General features: G+C 38.2%; 1 protein-coding gene across 6 annotated transcripts in view; it reads left to right on the top strand.

The window, feature by feature from the left end:
* The window catches only part of GRAMD2B (GRAM domain containing 2B), a 43,335-nt gene that overhangs the window by 11,785 nt on the left and 6,645 nt on the right, over positions 1-24,905 (top strand). For 3 of the 6 annotated variants that reach the window (XM_054810333.1, XM_054810332.1, XM_054810336.1), the window contains exons 2-12: positions 12,363-12,485; positions 14,577-14,664; positions 14,972-15,038; positions 15,964-16,067; positions 20,027-20,122; positions 21,125-21,196; positions 21,317-21,412; positions 22,076-22,187; positions 23,927-24,049; positions 24,220-24,307; positions 24,755-24,856. In XM_054810333.1, coding sequence (XP_054666308.1) covers positions 12,363-12,485; positions 14,577-14,664; positions 14,972-15,038; positions 15,964-16,067; positions 20,027-20,122; positions 21,125-21,196; positions 21,317-21,412; positions 22,076-22,187; positions 23,927-24,049; positions 24,220-24,307; positions 24,755-24,856 — 1,071 coding nt within the window. The remainder of the gene's footprint in view (positions 1-12,362; positions 12,486-14,576; positions 14,665-14,971; positions 15,039-15,963; positions 16,068-20,026; positions 20,123-21,124; positions 21,197-21,316; positions 21,413-22,075; positions 22,188-23,926; positions 24,050-24,219; positions 24,308-24,754; positions 24,857-24,905) is intronic. The other 3 variants (XM_054810334.1, XM_054810337.1, XM_054810338.1) reach the window with 2 other exon arrangements.

Genomic DNA, 24,905 nt, shown 5'->3' with positions numbered 1-24,905 from the left:
CTGTACATACGCAACTAACTAACCAACCCTTTGTTTTGTCCCCAGGTGTTTAATTTTTCAATGCTGTAGAACTGAGGTCAGTCTGAACCAGTATGATAAATGGAGAATTCTCACTCTCTGTGACTCTCCTGGTTTTTAGCTGTCAATTTTTGCTGTTCAGTAGAAGGTAGGTGTCATGCAGGGGAAAGCTAGGCAGTCTGTTATGCTGCAAGCTACAGTGTTCAGCAGTACTAGCCTGGGCAGCAGGAGGGTGAAGAGATTGGGGTAGGCAAAGAAGTTGAAATGCTGTGTCTTAAACTGGAAAGTTGTATAAGCATTTGCTGGCTGAAACAAAGTTGGAATTTATTTGCCAATCCCATTTAACTGATAGCTGGATCCTTCTGAGAAACCATCATGTTCATTTCATGAGTTTCCTTCATGAGTTAACCTCAGAAACCAAGTAACTTTGGTTTGACTAATGTGAAGCTACGGGAGGGATTGTTCAGCTGAAGAGCAAGAACAGAATCTTGGGTTTGATTCTAGTTAGAAGTGGACTCACTAAAAGTTGGATCACCAAAGATTTGTTTTTTAGAAAATTTTGTAAATAAGTGTGTATATTTGTTGTGTAGTTTCATTCCCTTCATGTACTTCCAGGGAACAATGTGCAGTCAACAGAGCTCATGCTGACCTCTATTTGAAACAAATCCTAGCAGAGTTATAGAGGCTCGGGGAATCTTTTCATGTTTTCCAAAGCTCAGGGAAGAGAGATTTACGTGTGTATTGTAAGCTGTACTTCCTGGAGGTATACTTAAAATGTTGTTCAGTTTATAGATGGACGTTATACCTTGATACGCTTCTGCTGCCACCATAAAGGTGTCCCTGGGGACTAGGTGCTTCTGATGGACTGAAGCTGTAAAAGTTTCGGGGGGGTTGGATTTTTTTTTTTTTAATTATTTCAAGATTAGATCTGAGAAGATAACACTTATCAGCCAGTGATTCAGAAAACGTTATATAGAAAGAGTTAAGTATGTTCGTACGGATTTAGAAAATGGGCTTGTCTGGCATGTCTAGCAATAGCTATATCTTTGCACAGATAAGACCATGTGGAAGATGAGCACTGCACCCAAAATAGCGATATGCTAAAAGTTTGTCATTACATGGAGTTCTTCCCAAGCAAATCAAGAGTTCCTGAACAGAAAACACCTTCTGAGTGGTGTTTCCTGACCATTACATCTAGATGTGGCCTCAGACAAAAAAGGAATTAACCCTTGCATTGTATTTAGAGGATATTTATTTTTCTGACTTGAAAGTGGGCTGTGTTATGTTTGTGATGGTGCTGGACCTGCCTCAGAGGCACTGGACCTGCCTCAGAAGCTGCAGGGACGGCTGGTGGAACAGGTGGTGTACTGTTGAAAACAGAGTGTAATATATTAAGGAGAAATGGCAGAGGTGTAATAACAGACAGTTCATATTCCATGTCAGCATCCTTCTCCTTTCACACACACTTGCTTCTGTTGAAGTCAATATAGTATTTTCTGGTTTCCACAGATAGTATTTGGCCTAGTACCATTAAATCTGTCTGTATTAGGGCAATGTGCTGAGTTACTGTATGGTAAGATACTGATAACATTAAGTGGTCATTCTGTCCCCTAACAGTTACAGCATAAGGTAATGTCCAATTACTGAGTGTAACTTAAAGAAATGAGGAGGCTGGGACTTAAGACTCTGAAAGGTATGGAACGTTTTAGATTATTTTTTTTTTGAGCAAAAATACATTGCAGATACAGGGGAAAATACATTACTGAAAGAAGTGGAAAATGCTTACAGGCAAATTATGTACTTCTGGGAAAAGAGAGAATGTGATTTTAATGGTGTGTTTATCTGACATGTTATGCTGCCATAGCAAATGTTTCCTCATAACTGTTTATCAGTTAATAAGTTAAAATGCAATTAATTGAGCTGTGCATAATCATAACTCACTAACTTTTTTCCTAAAGTCTCTTACTTGAGAGAAATACAAAATGCAAAGAAGAAAGGGGAGGTTATTTATTACTGATTCAAAGTTTTATTTTAGTTTTGATTCAGGTTAAGTCCTTTCCAGCAGCCAAACTTCTACGTTTTGTTTTGGGTTTTTTTGTGAAGGGGAAAAGGCATAGGTATGTGCCTATGTTTCTGTACTTTCAGTGGGTGAAGATGTTAACACATATTAAGTATCATATTTTTTTAATTCTTCCCTGGTATTTCTTTCCTGGTTTTATAGCGAAAGTTTTAATGCATGATCTGAAAAGGATAGGCTTCCAAAGTAAAACATTTGAATTCGAGGTATGACAGAAAAGAGGTTTCCATTCTGAGTGATCTCCATTTGTTCATGGTGATGTTTTTTAATTCTCCTATTTTTTCCTTTTTTTCCTGTCATTCTTTTTTTCACCGTATATACATGCTTAAGTTATAAAAGCAACTTTTTAAAAATACTTGTGCCATGTGTAAGTACATGCCATGAATCTGAACAGTCTTTTCTTTGTACCAAAGTCCCTCACTGGCTAACCTGAAACACTCTCAAATGTGCTGCCTTTACTAGTTATATGCAGTCTGTGAGAAATGCTTGTTAGGCAACATAATACTACAGATAAGCTTTGGGCAGTAGGATTTGTTGCTGGTATTTGACAGGTGATGCATAAACATAGTATCAGAGTATTGTCTTTTTACCACCGTGTCCATAAATGTTGCGGTCATGTGGTTAGAAATTATGTGCTTATCTAATGATACCACTGCTGGGACTGATGATCTTCATGTTCTGTGCATAGCTGTTGCCAAGTCCATATATATCCTTTCCAGTTAACCTTTTTAGGCTTGTGTTACCAGAGAGATTTTGTGTTTGGTCTAGCAATCTTTGCAGACCTCTTTTGTAGTATTTATTTTAACCAAAATTTATAGGTAGCCATCTGGATCCAGCTAGGCTGATCAGCAAGTGTCTTCAAATATTGTCATCACAGAGCAAATAATTTCTCTGCAGATAATAGGAGTACGGTAGGACAAGTTGTCTTTCTCTGTTTCTCTACTTTTCCTTGAAAAGAAACTTCTTGCTTTATCTAGATCTCTGAGCTACCCAAAATTACAGAGATAGTATGTTTTCTTGCTAGAAAGCTGTAAACAAATACTTAAAACATCAATTTTTTATTCCTGATAATGCAAGAGTCAGTGGGAGATTCCAGGAGGACATGGGCACCTGCTCCCCACCAGCCCACTGTATAGAGCCCTTGTCTCGTCTTTGTAAAATTGCATTATGTGCTGTCTCATGCAGGAGTGATTGTTACAGTAATCGAATTAAGTACTGGGAGGTGGGACACCTGAATAAAAGGGAGAACCTGGGGTTGTAGGGGTACATACAAGGAGAACAAAGTTGCCTCTTAATTCCCTGGTAAGTGGGCTTCAGCTCTGTACTGAAGTATTCACGTCCTTTAAACTTCTACTTAGCACTGACTGGCTTCTGCCTCCATCCTTGAAAAATAGGACACTAAGGTGAGAGATTAATAAGCTTCCAGAAAGAGTGGCAGGAAATAATGTACAGATTGCAGATGGCCAGCAGAGAAACTCAGCAGGGTAGAGGATGTAGAGACAGACTGAAGCTTTCCTCCTCTGTGGATAGATGGGAAAAGCCTTCTAGTTACCTTGCTATGAAACAACAGTTCCTGACATCCCCCGAAAATACAACCATACCTAGGCATGTCTTCTGCAAAGATCCATTCCGGTAGACGCCTCAGTGGTTTAGCCCTCTGGGAGTTGTAGTTTAGGGTGTTTATGGAAGATAGACCACCTAGGCAAAAGACTGTTGATGGTTATTTTGTAGCTACACTAGTTCAGGAAGAGCCATTTAGATTTGCTTAGCCTTTTTCTGGACAAGAAGGAATGTTACAGCGTGAAAGTCAAGTAAATAACAAAATTATATATATGCCCATTTGGTTTTGTGAAATTTTACAATACATGTAAACATGCAATGGCCAGCGCAGGAGAAAGTGGATGTTGCCATGGAGGACAACATGTGGCCAGTGGAAAAGCTCATACTGAAGGAGGAGGCTTTCAGGGCATTCAGCCTCACTGTCTTGATGACACAAAAAATAGAAGGTCAGGCTAGCCCTGGCAGGGATCTTGCCACCATGCGTCACGTCTGATTCTAATAAGAATATCTTTTTCCAAGACTTTGGAAAGAAAGCACTTCCTTATATACAGTGTCACAGTCAAAGGCACTGTTGAGATTTGTGTCAGTTAGACCTGTTGTTGGAAGCTAATATTTCCCCCTGTGAAATAGTAGCTTTTGTATTCGATTATCTACATTGTTCTGGTCTTTTCCATGAACATATAGGCAGGTCTGTAAGACAAACCATAGGTCGCAAAGATAACTATGGGAAATTCAGCATTGTCAGACCCTTGGTGAACAGTGGGCCTCCAACAGTGATTTCACTTTGATCCGCTTCCATCCTTGATGGAAGGTGTAATGAAACAGGGTAGATGGACACAATTAGATGTTAATCTCAGTGTTTAAAATTAGGCCTTGTTGTGCACTATTCTTGCTGGAGAACCCACAAAAAACCTTGTGCTTGGACATCTCTTGAAATGTCTACTTCAAATTTTCTCTGGTCAGTGTTACCTTTTAAACAGAGAAACTTCATTAATGATTGTGGATTATCTGTTGTCAATGCTAGTTCTCAAAGCAACTGCTGCATGATCAAACCCAACCATCCTTCTTTTTGTGTATAACCTGTCTCAAGAACCATAACTACTTTTTCCCCTGTACATTGATTAAAACACTTTGTGTCCAGCATATTGAAGTATTATTTCTAAAAGTACCATAAAGCAGAAGCTTCTGATCAAGTGATTCATGGCAGCTTAATTTTTTAACTTTGTTTTTCTTAAGCAGCAGAGAAACTAAAAAAGGTGTTGGCAAGATTGCTTCCAAACCTTTGCTGTCATCTCTAACTGTTCTGCATTCTTAATAGCACTTGTTAATATAATTGCTGGTGTCTGCTTTTTTAATCCTAATTCAGTCTGATGTAATGGTTTTGTGTTTTTTTTTTTCAAAAACACAATTAATGTTGGAAAACTGGCAGCCAAGTCTTGTATCATGTGGAGGCATGTTGCTCTGGAGTTCTTCCCCCAAAAACCAGAGATGTAGCTTCAGGTAACAAGGCCAAAACTTTATGCTTCTGCTGTGGCGATCAGGCCTAATTTGTAAAGATGCATGTGTTGTTCCAGGAAGAAATTTGTGTTGTTTCTGCCTGAGTTACAGAGCAGATCTAATTGATAGATGCCTGTGAGGTCATACTGAATACATGGATTGTGTGTAGATGCAGTATTTATCTTTTTTATTGAATTCAGTATAGAACAATTGGTAGACCTGACACTTAAGTGCCTTCGTCCTCTTTTCTGCACCCTGAACAAGTAGTAGATCATGCATTCTTCCTTCTTTTCCCTTTTTCCTGTTACCTCTGGAAGCTAAAGATAAAAATGAGATCTGATATAAGGCTGCACACTTCCTCTTCAGTAGGAATTGTGTTACTATTTTTTGTCTTGTTCTGGGTTAGAAGATAAGGTAGGCTAGAACTTGGAGACAGGAAAACCTTTCCTCCTGAAGGCTGCCAGCAAGTTGGAGAATGAAAATAACACATGTTCCAGTCCAAAGCAGATTTGAATGTGTGTCTCCTCTAAGGTTTTTTGCTTCACATTTTTTTTCAGAAATATGCCTGTCGAAGATTTGTGTTGTGTGCTGGATTTAGCCATAAATAAAATAAATAGATATATAGCTGTGGGTCACCCTGCTGAGTCTCCCACAAAAACTGCATCATGGAAGTCTTGTGGGATTGAGTAAAGATACATACAAGAGGACTTTTGCTTTTCGAAGTGGATATCTGAAACGGAAACTCTTGAAAAGACAGGAGAGCTAAATGGCTTATGTTCCTGTTCTAGTGTTAACAATAAAATATCTTGTTATAGTGTCTCATGTTTCAGAGCACAGGGAATTCTTCTGTGTGGGGTTTGTTTGGTTTTTTTTCTATGGAACTTGATAGCTGTCTGGTTTTGATTAGACAGGGAATACAGCCAGTTAATAATAGATGGTATTTAGAGCAGAGAATTTACATACTTGCTAATGATGTCTGTGGTGTCACAGTGATCTTGCTGATGTCCAAGTGGTAAGGTAGTGTGAAACTTGATCTGGTTATTATGTGAAATGTCTGTTCAGTTGAGGAAAAAAACTGATTTCCTCTATCCATAACAGTGTTGGAGTATTAACTCAAAAATTTCATTCATCCTTCTAATAAAGATATAGCAACACAGATATATGAAACTACTCACAGGTGAGTAGTTGTGTTCCAAGAGATAGCTGTGAAATAGAACACGGTAAATATTTCTGAAATTAATTACCTTGATATATAAAATCAGTTTCACAATTAAAAAAAGTCTTTAACAATTGGGTCCATTCCTCTTTTGGTGCTAGCTGACATTGAGATTCCATTTGTCCCTACAGACCCGTTTCATCCTAGAAATGCATAGAGAAACACGTAGTGCATTCATGTGTGCCCATCCATATATATATGATACTCAATGAATGTGCATTTGTATAACTTTGCCTCCATTATGCCATGTTTGACTGTGATCTCATGAGAAGAAAATGAGCCTGCTCCTTGAACAACCTGAGGCAGTTAAATCTCAGAATGGATCATACCTATTTGTATTAACAAACTGACCCTTTCCCTCATGCAGGGTTTCACATCTCTGCTCCTTCATTAGTGCTTTTCTGCTCTCCATATTCAGTATAAATACATCTGCTAGCTGTATATCTGTCATACAAAATACGTAAGAAATGCCATACTTCAGAGTCAGCTGCTTTACTTCACTTTTCAGCCTGAAGTACAGGCTGTGCACTAAGTATATGGAATTATACAAATACCAAATGCATACATTATGGCTATCCTTAACATCTCTTATAGCAGCTGCTAAGCAGGTCACTGCTCCTTTCTGATTAGGGTAGCTGTAGCTCATATTCTGCCTGTTTTGGAGTCTCAGTGATAGTCAATGTTTGGCTTTCCATTTGCACAGTAAAAGTGATACTTAGAAGTAGAGTAAGTCATAGCATTATTCTGAGGCATGTTTCTTTTAGGAGATGTATTTTCTGAGGCATGTTTTTTTAGATGTATTTTCTCCCATAAACAGTGCCTTATGCCACATAACATTGGAGCGTGGCTGTAGAGCTACGGGAGGCATTTCGCTTCTGAGTGATCAGACTTAGTAGAAACAGACTACATCTAAATCCTTGACTTGAGCACTGTTGTTAGTTTATCCAGTACAGAGACCAATGTAATCTGCTATGAAGAGGACAACAGGAGAGTTTACGATGGAAAAGGTGTTTTCTTCAGTCAAGAGGTAAAATAATTCAACTGTATTGTATGAAAGCAAGCCATCAGATAAAGCACTCCGGATTCTGATTACACATCCAAAAAAGGTTTGTTCAGACTGGTATGGCATAGAAAAGATGTTTAGTGGAACAATGGGACATACCTTCTGAAAGAAGATACAAGACTTCAGGACTAGTAAAAGGAAGGTTGAGACGGTTGCTCCTTCAGGGCATGAGAGGTCAAGGAAAGTCTCTGCTGAGGAGGCAGCCCCTGGCTGCAGCCGGCTTAGCAGGGTATCCTTTCAAGCATTAGCACATTTCATCTTACCCCCTTGCAATCATCTCTTTTTGAAGCATGATCCAGTATGTCTCCTGGATGCTGCCTAGATAGATCTCTCCATCCTGCTCCATCTCCTCAGCTTTTAAGCCTGCCAAAGTCTGTCATCTTGATTTGGGATCCTGAAATGTTTTGAGCATCTCCCTTTGGTTTTTAGTTTCTGAAAGAATAACCAATTCCTTTATCTGAATAGACTCATGTCTGGGTATAAGAATAGCTTAAATAACACTATCTCTTAGTATTTGGGCCTTTGACACTATTTTGATTCCTTTGTGAAATCCTTTTGGTCTGTGAACAGCAACCCAGTAAATCCAATAGCAACCCAACAGAACAAAAAGATACAGAATGTCATTGTATTTGTGGTGGATATTTCCAGATACGTTGTACCAAGCATGGTTGTGGACAATAGGGGAGAAATTACTCCACGCTCTTTTGGTTGATCATTTGCAATAATACAGCAGTCTAACGCTGTTGCAAAATTAATCCTTTTTGTATAAAACAGACGAAGCAGGATAACAGGGCTTCTAAGGTAACATGATTAATCTGATATTTATGCTCCATCAACAGAGGGGATGTTGCAGCAATGCTGACTCATGTTAAACCCTAGGGAAATAGTGGTTTCGCTGCAGTCTTGCAAACAATTGAAGTTGTAGCTAACATCCCTGGTTATTTAAGATGCTTTTTTCCTCCTACATAACTGATCTGCCCCTTGTGGACTGGGTGACTGGTTTGTCGCAACTTATTGTGGCTTTTGAACTTTTTAGAGCTGTTATCATGCAGACCAAGTAGCGTGGGTGTCCTTTGGGGCAGATCTGAGCAAGCTTTGTAGAAAGGTTTGTGTGGTTGTGGGGAATTAAAGACAATAACCACTGTACAGTTCCAGAGGTTTTGATATCTTGTACATATGTCTAAGAAGTGTTTATGTCTGGAAAGAGTACATTGGGGTTGTCAAAGACAACAGTTGTTCTTTAAGACTTACTTTCCAAACTGTGGCCTATTAGCAGATCTGTCTCACATTATTTCTGTTCAGTGCTTCTTATTTAAACAGGTTTTGAAGGGAACAGGGAACAAGTTTATATTTCAGATTGTTGTCTTTAATTTTTTTCCTCTTGAAAATCCCTATTAATGTGACAGCATAATTTTCACAGGAAGTCTGAATTTCTCATGTCCTGGAGAAGACTAGCACCAAACAAGAAAACCTTTTGAAGTTCAGAAAACTTTCTGCAAGGAACTTGACACACCTGTCTCTCAGACAGCTTTGTTTCACAGAAACCAATCAAATTGGAAGAGATGAAGCCCCTCTGACTTTGAAAATATATTGATGAATAATGTATTTCTGAATGCTTCATTAGAATGAAACTTAGTCCGCTGCCTTCGTTAATGTATTTCACAGCACTTTCCCTTTTCTGTGATTTAATCTTAAATTACTCAGTTCAGTTATTGGTGTATATTTAAAAAAGGAAAAGAAACATTTCTTGCAAAAAATTTATTTAGAGTGCTTGTAACTAATGGTTATTTTAACATGTTTAGGTACATGATACAATCCCATAGTAAGCGCAAGCCTTGGCTTTGAAAATACTCCCTGCGACAACCATTCTTTATCTGGAAACTAGAGACGACTTTTTTCTTTTAGCTGTTATTTTAAATAGGCTTGCTAGTAGTACCAAATACACAATGTACGTTCAATTTGAACAATGTTTATTTTCATATCAATAAAGTCCTGATGTCGCAAAGTTTACATGCTTTGCCCTGATATATACAAATACAGTTCGCTTACATGCAACTACTGCTAACAGTTAGTGAGCATCACTTTGTCTCTTAAGTGCACTTAATCTAATTTTTGTTTATAGTTTGCTGACTTTTGTGCTCCTTTTACAAAACATTTATGAATCCTGACTCACAGATGAAAATGTAAGGAGTGCTTTAATTTGCTTCTGACTTGATGAATGCTATTGTACTGGTTTCAGGTCATACCTGTGAGCTTTCATTTCACAGAAGGTCAGCTAAGATTCTTCTGATACTTTAAAGACACCTACTAGGAACTTAGTTGCTATGTGAAACTATAGTTATCAGAAGTGTTAGGACAGATGCTTATGTAGTTTTTTCATTATGTGAAGGGGACGTATTGGAGGTAGGGTGAAGGATAGACATAGCAAAACCCTACCAGCTAGTAGCAATACACCCAATTGCTGCTGTCAGTGGCACATGTTACATGGGTGAGTCTCCTCATGCCTGAGATGTTTTGGGAGAAACTCTTCCTGTGTTTGGGTACATTCTCCCTGTTCTCAGCTACAGAAGACAATTCTGGAGGGATGACCAGACTGGCGTAAGGTAGCTCCGCATTTCCACACACAACAGCATTAGTGCGTTGAGATGCCTGAGCTCTCTGCCATCTGAAAGCAGCTGGAGGGAATGAGTTCAGACAGTAGAGGTTCAGGAGCAGTAGTGGTTAATAGGGAAGATAGACAGGATAGAACAGGCTCATAGGTTTCACTGCAAAGTAGGGATTAATTTATGGGTGATAGAGAAGGGAATATGAGTGGTAAGTAAATAAAGTATTTAAGAGCAACAAAACAGCTAACCATGCTGGGAGATGTAAGTGGACACTAAAATCTGTGTTACAGGTATTTTTGAAACACATTTGTAGTATGGAGGTGTGGGTGTGATACACGCTGCTTTGATGAGTCAATAACATTGTCATGTGAAAATAGCAGGATGCCCAAGGCAATGATGGATGCCAGTCAGGCTCTAGGCTTAAGCAACTACATCGTAAAATACTGCTGCGTCATGTAGTCTTATTCACTTGGGAGTTTCTGTGCTGCCTGGCTCTTTTGAGATGCAAGTGTGATTGAACCTGCCAATTTTGCCTCACCTTGTTCCTTATCCCACATATGTGTGGTATTCTCTGGCTTCCCTTGAAGGCCAAGAATTTGGGAAACAGAAAAATAACAGATAGCAAGACTGTGACTAAGACATTTGCAAGATTTGCAGACTTTTGGAATACAAGCTCCCCTATGCTTGCGGGGAGCACTGTGGATTGGTAGTTCTACTCTCTGCTTGAAATCTCAAACAGCATAAACATGCTTATATGGGTTTTTCAGTCAAAAGATTTGGTTCTGCTAGAATCTCTTGAATTGCCCATTTAATTCTAGTTTATGTTGGCTGAAAATAAAAGCTGGTGCCTTGTGGTCAGGCAGGGCTGATTCAAGAGTGAAGCAGTGGGAAAACAATTGGGTTTTTTCCTTATTGACTTAATTAGTACTGTAACCCTTTCAAGTACATGCAAAGTGTGACTTAAGAAGTGTCAATTCAGTGACCCTGTAGTGGAAAGTGCTACAGGTTGAGAAAGGATTAGATAGAGGAATAGTTGCTGTATGTAAACATAAGGCCCCTTGAAAAGAAGTCCCAGCAACAGTAAGGCAAAACTCAATGGCTTTTGTTCTGTGACATAAGCTGTAGTTCAGCTGTGAGGTAGGATACCACCTCATTAGATCTCAGTTAAGATACTGTGAGGTGTATCTTCTGATCGTCTTCACCAAAGTGTAATCAAAGCAATGAATCTTTTTATGCCCTTCCTAAAAAAAGAAAAAAAAAAGATTAAATCAGTCTGGGAACCTCTGTCAGCAAAACTTTTGTCTTAGTAGGAAAAGAAACTGTTTATTGTCAAGATGCTGTCACATGATGTCAGTGCCTGTGTTGTTGCCATAAAATTTCAGAAATTAAACATTATAATGGAAAGCTTCTGTAAATGGGGTCACTGAGGTCAGGCATTAAATTAAAGGACAACATAGTTTGTCTGTCTTTAATGCTAAGAGCATCCTGTAGTCTTTCTGAGGCTTTAGTCTTCCAAAGGAGGGCATGTGTATATATTTGCCATGTCTTATTTTAAAGTATTGTCATTATTCAGACCCTGATATTAATGACAGCTTTTTTCCCTCTACATTTTCGGAGTTAACATTTTATTAGAAAAATTTTAAACAGGAAGCCAGTGGAAGGCTCTGATGGCCCATCTCTTAGCCCTCAGACTCTAGTTCTTTAACATATATTTCTGAGGCAGTGGCCTGTGCTGTGAAAAGGCAGTGCACTGTGATGGCGATGCTGTTTTTGTAAAATAAAACCAGCACTTTTGATACTTTTGAGAGGACCCTGTATTGTGAAAATCCTGCAGGTTGACTCTCACAGAAGAGGTAAGTGAGAATAATAAGACCCAGCTTCCTCTTGCCACATTGAGCCACAAATAATCTGCTAAGCGCTAGGTACTGTCATGCAGGATGGTTTTTTCCCAACTTGCCAATCAAATTAATTTCTATTAGTCATCGAGTGTGATTACCGAGCATGGAATGCATTTTTTCCTAAACAAGACATTCTCTTTGGAACAGAAGTTAGAGCTACAAATTTTATGAGTGCTGAAATATCCATGGCAGTATTTGTTTTCCTCTCTTCATTGCTGACATTCCAGTACTGGAGCTCAGAATACTGTTCAGATGTATAATACTGTCAAGTCAGTAGATGAAGACTTTTTGGGACCTTAATATAAAAGATATATCATAATTTTGTTCTTTAATATGTGCTGTATTGTCAACATGTTGCAGTGGCATTTGACATCAGTATGAATCCTGCAATACACATTCTATGTATTTTTTATTTTTCCCTCTGCAGTTCAGATGGAGAAAATGGAACAGATGAAAAAAGAAAGGCAGGAAAATCACCTACTGTGTTGCTGCAGACCCCTACCATTGAAATGGAATATTTTGATGACCGGAAAAAAGTTGATGTTGCAAGGTAATGTCAGAAATGCTGTCAATTTTCTTCGAGTCAGTCAGAATGATTACAACCCATTCAAGAAGCTAGGTTGAGTAGCAACATTTATTAGGCATCCTAGTTGTGGCTTAGCTTGCACACTGTGCAAGTAAACAGGAATCAGAGCCACCTTCCAGAGGTTGCTCTGTTACCCACCACAAGCAGTCAGGGTAGTGGGAATTTGGATTTTCAACTGGCTTAGCTTCCCTGTTCTAGGAAAAACTACATTGCATTGTTTGGTGCCACTGCTAGGTACATCGCTTTCACAGTCAATTTGACAGTCAGTCAAACTGAGCTGCAGTTTGAGTCCTAGGCTGTTCCCAGAACACTTTTGTGCTGGAATATTGATTGTTCATGGTAAAACTATGACATAAGTTTTAATTTTTGGACTCTGTGCTGTATAGTGTAGCAGATTATTGTGATGTCTCTGCAAAACCAGTCATTCTTCCTTTGTTGGAGAACTGGAAAGCATTTGAAACTCTTCTAAAAGAAAACAATACTAAAATCCCACTTGGAGGGCTTGAATACAAGTTTTGCATCCCTTTCACTTTGTCAACTGAGCAAGCAATGCAGAAGTCAGCAGTCAACCTGACACTGTGGTTTTGGGTCACGAGGCAGATATTTAAAAAGCATCACTTAATTTCCTGAAACATCTTTGAGGAAAAGGTATTTGAAGAAATATGTGATTACTTTTTTTTCCCCCCCTTTTCCAACTCTTTCCAGTCTTACTTCTCACATGTAATGTAATTGACTGTGTGCTGGTGAGAGGTTGGCATATGTTTTTTATAAGGCTCACTGTTCATTTCAGTTTGACCTGTACTTTACATAGGCACACAAATACATGTACACATGTATTTTAGAGTTTTCTTCTGTGAGGGACCACCTGAGATACGCAGCAAGTCCCCCTGCTATCTAAATCAGTCCTGCTGTACAATATCTTTCCTAAATCCAGCTATATCTCCACTACACTTGGGGGTTCTCTTCCTCTCCCCCTTTACAGTTTGTAGTGGAAATCCTGACCTCTCAAGTTTAGGAAAATAAAGATGACTTATTGTGCAGGATAAGGTGCAGTAACGGACACTTTTGAAGCACCTTTCTTTCGCCATTGAATCTTTAGTGTAACATGTTGTTCGGGTCATTCAGTCTAGGAGTCCTGTGTTGTGTTTTTCCTTCTGCTCTTCAGTCTGCATCTGAAGGTCTCTAAAAAAGAGTTACTTTATTTTTATAGCCTGTTGATACGCTTTTGTTCTGCACTAAATAGCTCTCAGGGATAATGATCTTCTCTACCTGATTCATGAAACACTGTTATCCCACCCTGTTTTTGTCTTCTGAACAGTCCATGCCATTAATTTCTCCTGTATAAAACAAACAAAACTTATTTTCCCAGCCATCCACAGGGACTTTCCTCTGTACTTGTTCTCCTCTAGAGTTGTTGCAGTTTTGGTTGGTTTTCTTTTTTCCAATATGAATGGCTAGACCTGTACAGGTACAGCTTCCTATACAACTGGCAGTCACAATTCCTTTTCATCTCCTCTAGGATTGCTGGCTATCTTAATGATTTCATTACACTACACAGTTCATAGTCATCCTCTGACTTGTGCACCTGTTTCTTCTCTGTTGTGCTTTCCAAATGAGCTCACACTTTGTAGTACAAGTTCATAGCTTTCAGTACACTACCTTGCTCTCTCAGCTACTGAGTTTTATCTTACTTTATCTTGCATTAGTAAGTAATATGCTTAGTGTTAGTATTTCACATCTTGCCGAGAAACAAACAAATGTGAAGCTAAGCACTGTGATAATTCATTAAGTTGTAAAAAAGTCTTGAACTTTTTTTACTTCTCTACAACTAGTAACACAGAATATTCCTTCTAAATTAAAAGAATACCATCAGTGAGGGCTGGCATGGTTTAAGAATAAGACATACTCCTCTTTATTGCTGCATAATCCTTGATGAATCAGATAATAGTTATTAAAGGATTAATATGTTTCATGGAAAAGCACGTCCTGTTGGTAACTTACCAAGACTAATGAACTAAGGCCAAGCTTATCTGAGATGCCTTTTTTAATCTTCAGGACAAAGAGCAGCACAGATAGTCCACTCCTGACAGTGGATATCAAGAGTGACTCCAAGATTGAAAGAAAAAAACGTGCCTCAAATCAGGTAGGGCAGAGGATGGACTAATTTGTTTATACATAGTAAGTGTAAATATGTAACTACCATGAGAGCCTACTTGTTTAGCAATATTATAGTTCATGGTTGTTTAAGGACGTAGGTTCCTTTTTCATCAGTATGTTAGAGCCTGGGTAAAGCAGGATACAGACTTAATAGCCACATAGCAAAAATGAGGATTTATCGTAAAACAAGTGGGCAAAATGAGAAGGTATTGGGAAGACAGGAACTGGAATTGGTCACTTGGTTGTAAAACTATCTAATAAGGCATATGTCTCTGGGGCTTTTTGTTTTTTAGCTGAAGGCAAATGCACACTTTCATAAGCTGTTTCTAGATGTTCCCATTGATGAGCCACTGAAACAAAGTAAGTATTAACTTGCTTGTCATTGCACCAATTGTGGTGAGGTACAAGACGGAATACCTACAATTTAAAATCCTTAAACTCCAGCTGCCTAGAGCTACGAAACCTTCATCTGCATGTGGTGGGTGTTTTTGTTGTAATCTTGCAAAACTTAAATCTTCATATGTTGAGAATCTTTGGGAATTGCAACCCGCTTTGCACTTCTTAGCAGAGTAACCTAATGCAACATTTTTTGGAACCGAAGCTTCCTTGCTAAAGGCACTACTGAATTGAGACAACACTGGTCAAGTAACTAGCTTGAGGTTTTGCTGTTGGTGATGCTTTAAGATTTAAAAACACTGGTAGGAGAAGGATTTAAAATGTTTTAAAGATTATACTGTTCTCAGTGGTAGTTATAACAAGTGAATTCTACATAGGTATGTATAACAAATGTTTCTTGAATACAAGGAAAGTGGTTCATGAGTGACGAATGGCTTGCTCAATGGCTGTGAAGTAAAAGCAGTATCACTTTGAGTTGTACCCCTGTCGGTCATCTAGTCCAGACAACTACTATGGAGCTAAAAGTTTCAATCTAAAACCTTTCATTAAGCTCTTTACAATTACATAATATAGTTACCCAAAAGCTAGTCAAAAAGTTTATAGGAAGCTAGGTGGTACTCACTCAGAAAGGATTCTTAGCTTCTGGGAGCCAGCTGCAGGTTATTATGCATTTCAGTCTTTGTCCATCAGATATTTTGAGTCTAAACTTAGGCCTGTGAAATCTTCTGAGCTTGTCAGTGTTAAACTTATTGAATATTTCAAAGTTTGACAATGTTTATCAAAAAGTATAAACCTAATCATATTATAGCTTTGAAAAAAGCCAAACTGTTCTAACAGTTGGCTTGATTTGTGGTTACCTTAAAGGTTATAGAGTATCTATTTGTTTCAGGCTTTACCTGTGCTCTGCAGAAAGAAATTCTGTACCAAGGAAAGTTATTCCTTTCTGAAAACTGGATTTGCTTCCATTCCAAGGTTTTTGGTAAAGACACTAAGGTTAGTAAAATCTTTATGTACAGAACAGTAATGCTATTCCTTAACAATCACCGGAAGTTCACATTATTATGCAAGGCTAGAATACTGCTAATACTTTTAAGTATTATTGAATACAGTTGCTATTCAGAAGTGGTGCTCAAAAGTCACGCTAGAACTGGAGCACTATTATTGTAAAAGATTGAATCTCTCTTGAGGGCTTCCTTTCTGAAAAAAAAAAATAGGTAAAAGGAGAGGATCTGACATGCAGCAGTGAGGACATTACCAAGCCCATGTAGCGCAAACTGAGCAAAAATGTCTTTCTTGGGGTAACTATGGAAAAGAAGGAGGGCTGAAAAGTATAAGGACTGCAAGTCTGTAGCTGGGGAACTGGAGGGGGAGGATCAAGCATATTAAGACAATTAAAGTGGAAGAACTACAACTGGCTTCTGAGTTGAGTGGCAAAGGTCTATGAGGGATTCTTCTAGAGCTCTTCCTGTTCTGCATAAACAGAGAACAGGGAAAGAAAAAACGCTTTGCTAGGTTTTTACTTGTGAGCCTAATATGAAGGGCAGAAATGGGACATGAACAGTCAGGAAGATCCTAATTTGTGACATCATCATTTACTCCTCCTTGGTGCAGATATGACCAACCTAAGGCTTGGGCCCCTTGTGGTGAATGATATGCATACAGATAAAAATAAAGCCTTTCCAAAAAGACTTGTGTTCTGGTTCTGTTGATTTGGAGCTTCTGGAGTGGTTTTCTTTGTTTGCATAAACTCTGCTTTGTTTTTGAACTTTTATTGGGAAACAGCTTCATTTGCTGCAAGGATTTCTTTGGCTTCTTTGTCGAGTACTTTCTTGAACAAAGTTTCTGATTAGATCCATAACCTTTGTCAGTGAATTCGGTGCTGAAACCAGTTTAGGAGTTGACAGTATCTCATTTCTCTTCTGTCAGCCATTTTGATGGAACACCACCTATCTTTGAACGGGCTTTTAAGAAAGTGGAATAGGTTTAAAGAGTGCTTAAAATTATTAACAGCACATTGTTCACTGTGACCTTATGGGTTTATTGTGTTTTACTGCTTGGCCCAAGAAACTGAGTTATTGTTAATTCCTAGTTAATGGATTCTATTAGTCATAGGCAATATGTTAATGCAGATGGTGTGTATGTCAGTGAAAGTCATGTGGCACAAACAAGGAAATCAAAATTAACAAATGGTTGGATACTGTCATTCATAATTAGTAACAGCTATTTGGCATTTAGTTTCATTAAAATTGAAGCTGCTGTACTAGCAATCTCCTGTTCACCATGACAAATGTGCTACTTCAAACTGTGTGACAGCTTTCTAAATTCAAATTAAGCTAAATGTATATAAAAATCTAATAGAACTCTACCAAGTAGGCTAGAAAGACTTGGAAAAAAGATGCAGAATGATAATGATGTAGTACTAGGAAATTATCATTGTCAACAGAGTTTTAAATGCAGGAATATATACATATTTATGTATACAATGAAAAGGGAAAACTTTACAAGATAGGGTAGAGTAGTAGTAGTATTTGTAAATGTGTCTATAGTGATATTCCAAATTATTCAATTCTGGGTCATTGTTTTTCAGAAAACATTGTGGGGAAAATTAAGAGTGAAGGGGATAGACCTGATCATTTACTTCCAGCTGTCTTTCCCCTACCCTGGCAACACACAAAACAGCAGGAAAACCAAGGATATAATGAAAAATAATGTCATGGGAGGGGGAGGAGGAAATCAAGTTTGATAGCAAGAGGAACATTCTTAGCAGTCAGATACACTGACAAAGATTCCAAGACACAAAATCTCTATTGCTTAGTACTGGTAAAACAATTTGATCTTAATGATAAAGTATTTTATTGTGAGAAAGAGCAGATCTGCATATCCTAATAAATTTTTCTATATGAGTTCTACCTGGAGAATTTTTTTTATTGAAAGCTTTGGTGGAAGTAATAGCCATGTAAATCAGGGGATTTGAGTCTGCAGTGTAAACACTGTGCACATTCAAAAATAGAAGATTGCTTCTGCAGGATTGAACAGGTGTTGAAGGGCATCGCTGCCTTACCAGGTAGTCTTTCCTGGAGCTAAGCGTTACCTTACGCATTTTAGTTTCTTTCCAAGTTATCTGCAAGTAAAAACTGTTTCCTGAAGTAATTATTATTCCAATTAGAAATAAAGTACTCTGCAGTGATTTAACCATTTTAATCTAATGCTGGGGTAACAGTGCAGTAAGCAAGTACCTAATCCCACTTAAAGACACTTTAGTCTTGATTACAGTAAAGTTATCCATCAAAATAGCATGCGGTAGAATGCCATTAACATCTCTGATTTAAAGTTCTTTGCGATGAACTGAACCAACAGAAAACTTCTAAGCTGCTTTTTTTTATCATTACTAAGCAGGATTTCTGCTAAAAATCTTCTAGTTTGGTTTTGGTTTGGTTTGTTGGTTTGTTTTTTTAAAGTTACTCAGATTCTGTTCTGACTACCTGAGGATTCTGGGTTTTTCCTATCAAACACCCATCATAGCTGCTCCCTTCTCCCCACTCCCAGAAAATCTGTTTTGGAAAGTGTTGCAAAACCTTTGTAGATCAATACAATGTCCAGTCTAAGAAGAAAAGGTATAGTGGAGGACCTGTTTAATTACCCATTTTCAAAAGACAGGGCTGCTGAAGCAAGACAAATAGCGTTGACATGTTAAAAAATCAATAGAACAAATATTGATCAGATTTACAGATTCTTAAACTCAGGCCTGGGACTAAGAATAATGAAAATTATATGCTTTGGGTTGGGTTGTTTTTTTTCTGCTAGCACACTTTTAAGAAAACTAAGTACCGAGTAAAGAGCAAGTTTCTAGCGTTTAGATGGCAAGCAGATATTTGTCTAGCCATGCTTCAACAGTGGCTGGCAATCCTTGCACCCAGATTAATGTACAGAAACACATTTTTTGTTACCTGAAACAATTTTTCATTTCCTGACTTTGTGTTGCTGTTCTGAACAAAAGTTAACAAGGTTTTATGAAACTGTGCACAGAGTACCTTCATTCTCCTTCTGCACTGATGTTTTTTTTTAATTCAGCGCTGTGATCACTCGTTGAACAATCTTTGGACACTGTTAATCTTGCTTCCAAATTTCTCAGGCAGTTGTGACAGTGTGTGCCAAAGGAATTTTTCACAGGAGCTGCATCCTAATTGTGTATCCAGGATTATTATATTTGCCCAACTCACTAAGATCTAGGCTTTTCAACCGAAAGTCAGACCAGGTATTTGGCCCTTTGTCATACAGGGTTTACAAGAAGAGTCCATACAGAATACCTGAAGTGAAATACTAAGTGAAACTTAGCAGGCATTAAGCTAATGGGGTTGGATGTAAACACAAAGCAGGAAGGAAATTTGAGAACTTTTCAACGTAAATGTAGACAGTCTGGATGACACACACGAATCAGTTTAAGTCAGTCAGTGGGTGTGTGAGTATTGGATCTTTCAACATTACTGAAGGATGAGCTGTGTACTCAGCTACTTGTTGCAGACTAAAGGATCTGTAAGTGGTGAGAAGCTTTTATGTTCATTCTTCCACAAGCGTGTCTTGTCTGATCTGTTCTGAAATGTTTTGTTGCTAAACAAAGCCTAGCTTTAAGACTGGTTTGTTCTGCAGATCTACAGTGAACTAAGCCTGTAGTCTTGTAAGAGCCAGAAGGGATCAGGAAAGGAAGGCATAAACAAAAGCCTCGATTGGCATCTGATAAAAATAGAAGTAAAAGTAGTTAAGAAATAGTAATAATCTAAAATCATACCTGTTCCATATGAAATGTTAGTAATCAGGCACGTAGTGGAGTAATTTTTAAATGACGAGCATTGAAGGTCTGTCTTACCACAATTGGTAGGCTGGCTCCTTGTGAAAGGGCATGCAAATTTGTATGCGCATATTGGGACTCTTATGCTACATTGATCTTGTTTCAGATTAGTATACCTGTGCTCTCGGTGACGCTTTTGAAGAAAACCAAAACTGCTCTTCTTGTGCCAAATGCTCTGATCATAGCAACAGTCACTGATAGGGTAAGTACTGGTGGAGAGGGAAGCTGTTGTACTCTGCCTGCTTTTTCATTTTTTTCTCCTTTTTTTTTCCTTCCTACTTATTGGCAATAATATGAGGGATTCTTGAAGGTCCCAGCTGGCCATTTAAACAGCTATAGGAATTGGTCTCGTGGGCATTTAGACTTGGGACTCTGGAGGATCTGGTTTCTTAGAGGATGATTCTAGCTTCTTCTGCCTCCTCTCTTGTGACAGGCAAGGACCAGGTTTTTTTCTTCCTCCTATCTCCCTTTTTTCTTTGGATCTACAGTAAACAAAGCTATGCAGAACTTAGTGAGTAAATAAATAGAATTTCTGGTTGCCACCTGCTTTCTGTAGTCTATCGTTCCCCATTCTCCAAGACTGCTCTGTAGTAGTACTGGGGGAACTGAACAGCTGGGTCAGGAAGTGCATGCATAGAGGGTTACTTGCCTTGTTGGCAGCTCTGACAGTATTCTTTCATTTACTTGGGTCTCTCACCTGACCAGCAATACCTTAGATGCACAAAATACAGTTGCTTACAGTGATACTCAGGAATAGTATTTGCATCAATCAGTAGAAAATGTGATTATCCTAAGAGCAGCTTTAGAACCAGCCCATTTTCATTGCATAAATATTTTCTTGATGTAGGAGACTGTACAAAAAACAAGTTGTGGGGTTTTGGGTTTTGTTGGTTTTGGTTTTTTTTAAAGGGCTAGGTAAAACATAGTATGCAAAGTCTTTATAAAAAAAGAACAGATCTGGTCTATGCTGTAGTTCCTGCAGCAGCACATGGTAACTTTTATCTGCCTGTTCTTTGGTCCTTGTGATTAACCTCAGGTCATAGGCTTAGAAGATCTGAAAGTTTTTCCTGCTGTATGGAAGTTAAATAATGAAAGTTGAAAATAGTTACTTGATGAGCAAAACCAACTGTCAGTTTTATTTAGATAAAAGGAAGCTTCTAATCTAGGCCTTTTCTCAAACAGTTTTGCAACTTTTGTTTTTCAGTACATGTTTGTTTCCTTACTCTCCAGAGATACCACCTACAAACTGTTAAAATCTATCTGTAGACATCTTGAGGTAAGTATTAATGGGACTGAAGATGTTATGTAGCTTTGTGTTCATTATTACTGCCTTCCTGCTTTTAAATGCTAGGTAGTTTCTGAGTGTGTTCCTTGTTAACACTGCTGCTTTTTTCAGGATACAAGCACAGGCAACAGTCCAAATCCATCTTCTGCAGAAAACAGCTTCAGGGCTGATCGTCCTACAATTCTGCCCTTGGTAAATGGCTTAGAGGTTTGTTCTTTTGTTGCATGGCACCTTTCATTGCAATTACTACTTACAATGTCTTAAGAAACTGAAGGAAATCGGGACATCTGTTTCTAAAACTTCCATGAGTTTTTTAACATCAGGAAGCAGTGGGAATGATTGACATAGGTGTAATTTGATCTGATCACATGCACTATATATATATATGTGTGTGTGTATGCTTGGATATATTCCAAAGTCTGTATGCTCTACATATCTCTTTTTAGCGGTCAGGTTTCACAGTGCTCTATACTGCTTCTTCCTCTGCCATCAACAGTTTTTGAAGTGTTTCTAGTTGCAATCCTTCCTCTATAAGCCAGTTCAGAGCTGTGTAACCACATGTGATGACCAGAGTCTAATTCTACTTATGCCTGTCCTGGACTTCTCAGTTTGTCTAACTTAACAGTCTTGCTTTTGCACACAGACTTTATCTCTTCACTTGAAGGCAGGGGATGAGGCTTAAATTCTGGTGATCATACGAGGCTTAATTTGCTAACTTGCTATCAACATCTTGGTATCAGAGATTGTTCCTGGTTAAACAGTTTTAAATCTGTAATTGTTGGTTCATTTTCTAGAGAGAGGTCAGAGGAAATAAGGTTGTTTAGATTTAGAACAGGGCTGAGTTTTCTTGTGACTCTTTCTCCCCACCAGGATTTCAATGAAGACTATTCTGATCTGGATGGAATAGTGCAGCAGCGGAGACAAGAGATGGAAGAGTCCAGCAGCACAAGCTCACAGACCCCAGAGCTGGAATGCTTCCAAGGTGAGTGGGATCATGGGGCCCCAAGAAAATGAGAATGGTTTAGCTCTCAGTTTTACTTCTGTAATCTCCTTCTGATGTGGAATCTACATTCTCCACAGTGCTGGAGAATTACATGTCTTTTAAGGTCTTCCTCCAAGCCACAAGAGCTACATTTCTGTTGTTATATACTTTTGCAGTCCAGATTCGGGCAATGACTTGGTCAGCAGTGGATCTGATTTTTCACTAGTGCCTCCAGCTCCTTATCCACATCCTATCTGCTCCCCACATCCCCCATGAGTTATGCTAGCAGATACAGAACATAGGAAATGTTCCTCCTTTAAAAAAAGGAAAACAAACAAACAACCCCCCCCTATTCTAAAGTAGTTCAAGTCGCAGTGTTAACTTCTTCTAATCTATACAAATAAACGTTCTGTACCGTGATAGCTTTTGTCATCAAAAAAGTTATTTTTGACATGTGTTTTTGTGGTTTTGTTTTTTAAACACTCATTCTTTGCAGTTGTTAAGACGCTTGAGGATACTGTCCAAAGTTATTCTTCCTTAACAGTGCTGTTTGTAGTCTCATATGCCTCAAGTTCTTCACTTAATTAGCAGGAATGCTGTGTAGAAACTCACTGCGTACAAGTTCATAAGTACAGCAGAACTTGTTTTATGTAGCAGATGCTGAATGTTATTAGCAAAACCTAGGGTATTAGTCTGCTGTACAATTAATATATATTAACATATTAATGTGTTGTTATGCTGTTATTACTCCAGGTTCCATCATTACTGTAAAAGAATTTGTATAATAAGAAAGCTTTACCATTACTTTTAAATTAAATACTATCATTTTTATAGCAGTTTTCTGTCATGTTAGTTTTAATTAACTCTTCTTTTTTCCTATGTGTCTTTTGTTCAGTGGTATGATTTGGGGCTATTTGCTTTCATTGGTCTTTGGTATTTACTGTGTGTGCATTTTTAATTGTTTGGTGGTGTTTCTGAAGCAGTAACTAAATTGTGGTGTCATCACTTGCCACATGAATGCTTCTGAATAATGATTTAACTTGCTATCTTACTTCCTTATAGCTAACAGCTACTTCAAACCTTTCCATTTTCCTTTTCCACAAATAAAAAACCAATATCCAGTTAAAGAATCACCCTGGGAAAAGGAATTGAGAAGTGGGGTGGGAACACATATGTCACTTGTGATTCTGTTTCTTGTGCATCATTAGGGCAATCCAGGGTGTGCAAGTAAAGCATGGACAAAACTAAGTGTGACTGGATTTTTCCATCCTATCTCTTTAAAGACATCATCTGCATTTAAACAAGAGTCAGGAAAAGGAGCTATAATCTCAATTTTTGAAGTAACAATGCAATATGTCTATTTGATGTTGCTACTAAAGTCATTTGGAATTATTACTCTAGCATATTCAGTCCTTTTTAGAGGTGACTTTTATGTCTGTATAATTTTCTGACTGGAAATTCAATGATAACCTTCAAAGTTTGCACAGGTTGCCATCTTTCAAAGGATCTGGAAATGTAAATACAGCATACATCATCCTCTTCCAGTCCAGGTGCTTCTTTATATTTTGTGATGTTGTGGAATGACCATGCAAACTGTTTTAAGGCTAGTACTTTCTATCCAAGTCCAGAAATGCACCTTTTAAAATCCTCCTCTTCCCCTACTCCTTTACTAACTTAAGCTACCAAGAGCTACCTTTGACTTCATATTTCAGCTGTATTAAAAATCTTGCTTTTGACAGATTATCATGTTGTTGAGACACAGACTCACTTGAAAGTTTCCAAGACTGAGGCAAAATCCATCCGTTCAGATGCACACAGTAAACGTGGACCTGATGGAAAAGCCCGAAACAGTCCTCGAAATGGTAAGGAGTCAAGGGCAGACCTTCAGTTGAGATAAGTTTGCATAGTTCACATAATTTGGCAGATCTCTTGCTTATCCCTCTGTTTTTATTATCTGTTGCATGCTTCAGAACACCATTTGCATGCTGTGATCTGCTTTGATCAAAGTAATACTTGGTTCTTTTTCTTGCAGGCAGTTCTGAAGCCTTCGGGTTCTTCCACAAAGTAAAGTCCCAGAAGCTCTTATCCCTGAACCATATACTTGTATTTTACGCAATTCTGTAAGTTAGCAATTAATACCAAGATTGTCAAAATACTCAGATTTTCTTATGTTTGCATAGAGTAATATAATCTAAGCTTCACTTGAAAAAGAGGAAATCATTGGGAATTGTGTCCTTTAAACTTTTCAGAAGTAGAAATGCTGGGGCAAGCTTACTTAACAGGCCTCTTACTTTTAAAAGCAAAGGGTCTTTTGGTTCAGGAAATGTTAAAAGAGTTTAACTACTTGCAAGTTCATTTTACATATCACTTAGCAAAGCCATACACAAGTTTGAGATTTTCATAACTGTCTGAATGCCACTGATGGGTATTCCTGAGGTGTTTCTTAGAATGATACCTTTGTCATTCAACATGAACAAGTAACAGTTCAAATGGCTTTTAACATTAAATTTGTCAGGTACCTCTAAAAATTTCCATTAACTGATGTACCTTATTTTTCTCTCTTACAGTGTTTGTGTATTAATCTTTTCTACCTTCTACATGAGATATAAAATCAGTGTCCTGGAGGAACGCCTTATTTCCATCACATCCTTTGATTCACATATTAAGGAGTAAGATACACTCTGTAAAATTTGGGGGTTTAAAAATCTTTTTCCAGTA

Source organism: Grus americana, chromosome Z, assembly GCF_028858705.1.
Source record: "Grus americana isolate bGruAme1 chromosome Z, bGruAme1.mat, whole genome shotgun sequence".
In the NCBI taxonomy this organism is placed as follows: Eukaryota; Metazoa; Chordata; class Aves; order Gruiformes; family Gruidae; genus Grus; species Grus americana.
The sequence above is the reverse complement of the archived record's forward strand: the minus strand, read 5'-3'. Positions and strand labels throughout refer to the sequence as shown.